This window comes from Mandrillus leucophaeus, unplaced genomic scaffold, assembly GCF_000951045.1.
Source record: "Mandrillus leucophaeus isolate KB7577 unplaced genomic scaffold, Mleu.le_1.0 Scaffold377, whole genome shotgun sequence".
In the NCBI taxonomy this organism is placed as follows: domain Eukaryota; kingdom Metazoa; phylum Chordata; class Mammalia; order Primates; family Cercopithecidae; genus Mandrillus; species Mandrillus leucophaeus.
This window is the reverse complement of record NW_012103998.1, coordinates 700,530-704,094: the sequence shown is the minus strand read 5'-3', so window position 1 is coordinate 704,094 and position 3,565 is coordinate 700,530. Positions and strand designations below refer to the sequence as shown.

Genomic DNA, 3,565 nt, shown 5'->3' with positions numbered 1-3,565 from the left:
AAGTGTGCCCATCTCAGCCTGGTGTGGCAGGCCAGGTCTCACTAATGCAGGCCTCCATAACAACTGTTTTAGTGCTGACCAAGTGGTTAAGTTCGACATTACAAGCCGGTGCCCCATACAAAGGCTGGGATGTAACAAAAGCCCACCAAGAGTTGTGCCCAGGCCTTTCCTGAACCTTAAAGCATGGTTAAACAAGTTCATTGGGAGTCTGAAGGAACTCCCCAAACCTCCCTGATTTAGCAGGAGACAAGATCAGGGTAATCACCGCAGCATCTGGACCCATTTAGATTAAGTAAATTTACTGACGCTCCACAGAAAGGTCTTCAAGACTCAGACCTTAGTCACAGACGAAAAGAAGTTAATCATTTATGTCTTTTGATGAATGCACACTTCCATGTAGACGTATAGCTTAGAAGGTATATAAGCTCTGGAAAACTTTGTAATTTTGAGTTGGTCTGGTGATAATCTCCAGGCCTTCTCCTTAGGAAAAAAATAAAAGTCACTATTCCTGTAACCGGTTACAGGACTGTACCTTCACGTCAGCCTACCTCACAACTCCACGTCTTTCCTTATGTGTTATTTCTCCAGAAATATGTTGCTCCTCTTTGCTTTCTCCACATTCTGCCTGGAAAATTCCCTGACTGGCAACCTGCAGTAGTTGGCAAAGTGAGAACATGTTGGGTAGACCCGGGAGGTGAATTGAAGGGGAAGGCATGTGAGGACTTGAAAGAACCTCACATGCCTTGGGAAGGAGCTTGGAACTTACCTTTAAGGCTGCAGGAAGTCGACAACTCTTAACCAGCATATGCATGGTCGGTACTTGTCTTTTAGAAAGATTGCTCTGTGGCAGCATGGGAGACAGATTAGAGGAGGTGTACACAGGAGGAGAGAAAATAAACTCCCAAGCCCATGCATCCTCTTGCCCTCTTCCCTTGTTGCTTTAAAAGGCAAACATGTAGGTCTTTTCCATTGAGAAAGTTTTGTTGGTAATTATTATAGGAAAACAGACTGGAGAGAGAACAAAAGTAGGAGCTGGGAGAGCAATTCTCAGGTGAGAGGATGGTGGCTTGGACACAGGAGTCAGCAGTAGCATTAGTAAGAAATGATCAAATTCAGCATAAATTTTGAAGGCAGACCTACTATGATTTCTTGGCAGTTTAGATATGGAGTATGAGGGAAAGCGCAGAGTCAAGGATAATGCCAAGACTTTTGACCTGAAAAACCAGGAAAATGTAGTAGGATTAGCTGAGAAGGAGAGATCGTGGGAGAAGCAGACTGGAGTGGGGGAGGGTAAATTCAGGAGTCCAGTCATTTTTTTTTTCCCTAATTTTATTTACTTATTTATTTAGAGACAGCGGTCTTGCTATGTTACCCAAGCTGGTCATGAGGTCCTGGCCTCAAGCCATCCTCCTGCCTCAGCCTCCCAAAGTGGTGGGATTACAGGTGTGAGCCACTGTGCCCAACTGTCAATCTTTCACATATTCAATCTGAAGTGTCTGTGACTCGAGGGGAGTTGCCGAGTAGGCAGTTGGACATATGAGTCCAGAAGAAAAGCTGGAACTGGGTTGGAGATACACATTTGGGAGTTCAGCATGTGGATGGCACAGGGAGAAAAAGAGACACTAGCCATGTGTCTCTTTTTGGAGACTGGAGACTGGAAAGGAATGGCCTCGATGAAGAAGGAAAACCAAGGAAGTCTGTGTCTTGGATGACAAGTGATATCTGGAAAAATAAAGGAGCGGTGTGGTCAGGAAGCCTGATGAAATTCTGACTATGGATGACTCACTGTTTTGTGTAGAAAAGGGGAAGAGAATTTATTCTAAAAATTTGTTCATATCTTCATAAAATACTTCTGGAGGGATGCTCAAGAAACTCATGGTATTGTTTGCCTGTGTGGACAGAGAAGGAAGGCCAAGGATCTGAGGTGAGAGGTAGATATTTCAACTGAATAATCTTGTAAGCCTTTTGAATTTTAATGTGAATATATTTCTCAGTCAAAAGGTTATTTATTGATATGAAAAAAATAAAGGTCACTGGAGTCCCCAGCCACAAACAAAAGCAGCCTTTGCTGACTTCCTGTGGACTACATAGTGTCTACCACTGGCCCCGTGGGGCTCTGCAGCTTCCACTTGAGTGGCTGGACACACCCTGCGTCAGCCATGCTGAATCAAGGTGTTTAAGCTCTCTGCACTCTCTTGCCCTTCCTTGAGCCTGCATGCCCTTCCCGCTCCCACTCTTCCCACAACCTTGGCAGGGTTCTCCTTCTCCCCTTCAGGATTCTGCCCCCCACCCTCCAGTCTGGGCTAGAGTCTAGTAGAATCTCCATCGCTAAGAGAAAAAGGTACATATGACACCCTTCTCTTCCTCCCTTCGGTGTGTAAACAAATAGAAGAAATTATTTCAGCCACCTTTTTAATGTTCACCTTACAACATAGTTGAGGCAATCCTGACCAGTTTCTCCATCTTCTGTGAAATTTCTCCTTCCTTATGCAGCCATGCACGCGAATTCTATATTTATAGTCACATCTCCAGTCTGTTGTGCATGTCAAGAAAAGGTTTGGGACAGGGCGTGGCAGCTCATACCTGTAATCCCAGCACTTTGGGAGGCCAAGGTGGGCAGATCACCAGGTCAGGAGATCGAAACCATGTTGGCCAATATGGTGAAAACCCATCGCTACTAAAAATATAAAAATTAGCCAGCCTTGGTGGCATGCACCTGTAGTTCCAGCTATTTGGGAGACTAAGGCAGGAGAATCGCTTGAACCTAGGAGGCAGAGATTGTAGTGAGCCGAAATCGCACCACTGCACTACAGCCTGGTAACAGAGCAAGACTCCATCTCAAAAACAAAACAAAACAAAACAAAACAAGGTTTGGGCAGTTGGAAAAGCCAAAATGAAAGAAGCACGAGAAAAAGTTCTGCCTATTTTGTAAAATAGCGTAAGTGGTCTCCTCCCAGATCCCTTTCTGGCGCCCCACCCCACCCCATGGTTGACCACAGACAGTCTGGAAAGCCTCCCCAGCCACCCATGTCTCCTCCCACACAGTTCTGTCTTTTATTTCTCTGTTTGTGTCCTTGGGAGGGACTGGCCTGAGCCAAATAGGCTGTCAAGCTGTCCTGAGTTGGAGCCAGACAGTGCCCACCATAGCATGGCCTTCTCTCTTAGGCCTCATAAAGTGTGTTTGAAGAGCAGCAGCGTCTGCGCCTCCTAGAAGCCTCATCGGAAATGCAGATCTTGGCCCGAGGCAGTGGCTCACGCCTGTAATCCCAACACTATGGAAGGCCGTGGTGGGCGGCCTCACTTGAGGTCAGGAGTTCGAGACCAGCCTGACCAACAGGGTGAAACCCCATCTCTACTAAAAATACAAAAATTAGCTGGGCATCGTGGTGTGCATACCTGCAATCCCAGCTACTTGGAAGGCTGAGTCTGAGGCATGGCATGCAACTATAATCCCAGCTCCCTGGGAGGCTGAGGCAGGAAAATTGCTTGAACCCAGGAGGTGGAGTTTGCAGTGAGCTGAGATCACACCACTGCACTACAGCCTGGACAACAGAGCAAGACTCCA

At 46.5% G+C, this 3,565-nt stretch overlaps 1 protein-coding gene across 1 annotated transcript in view; it reads right to left on the bottom strand.

The window, feature by feature from the left end:
- The window catches only part of LTA4H (leukotriene A4 hydrolase), a 47,680-nt gene extending 46,827 nt beyond the window's left edge, over positions 1–853 (bottom strand). Inside the window, exon 1 of the mRNA XM_011990305.1 lies at positions 767–853. Within this exon, the coding sequence (XP_011845695.1) occupies positions 767–853 (87 nt within the window). The remainder of the gene's footprint in view (positions 1–766) is intronic.
- Between the last annotated feature and the right edge of the window lie 2,712 nt (positions 854–3,565).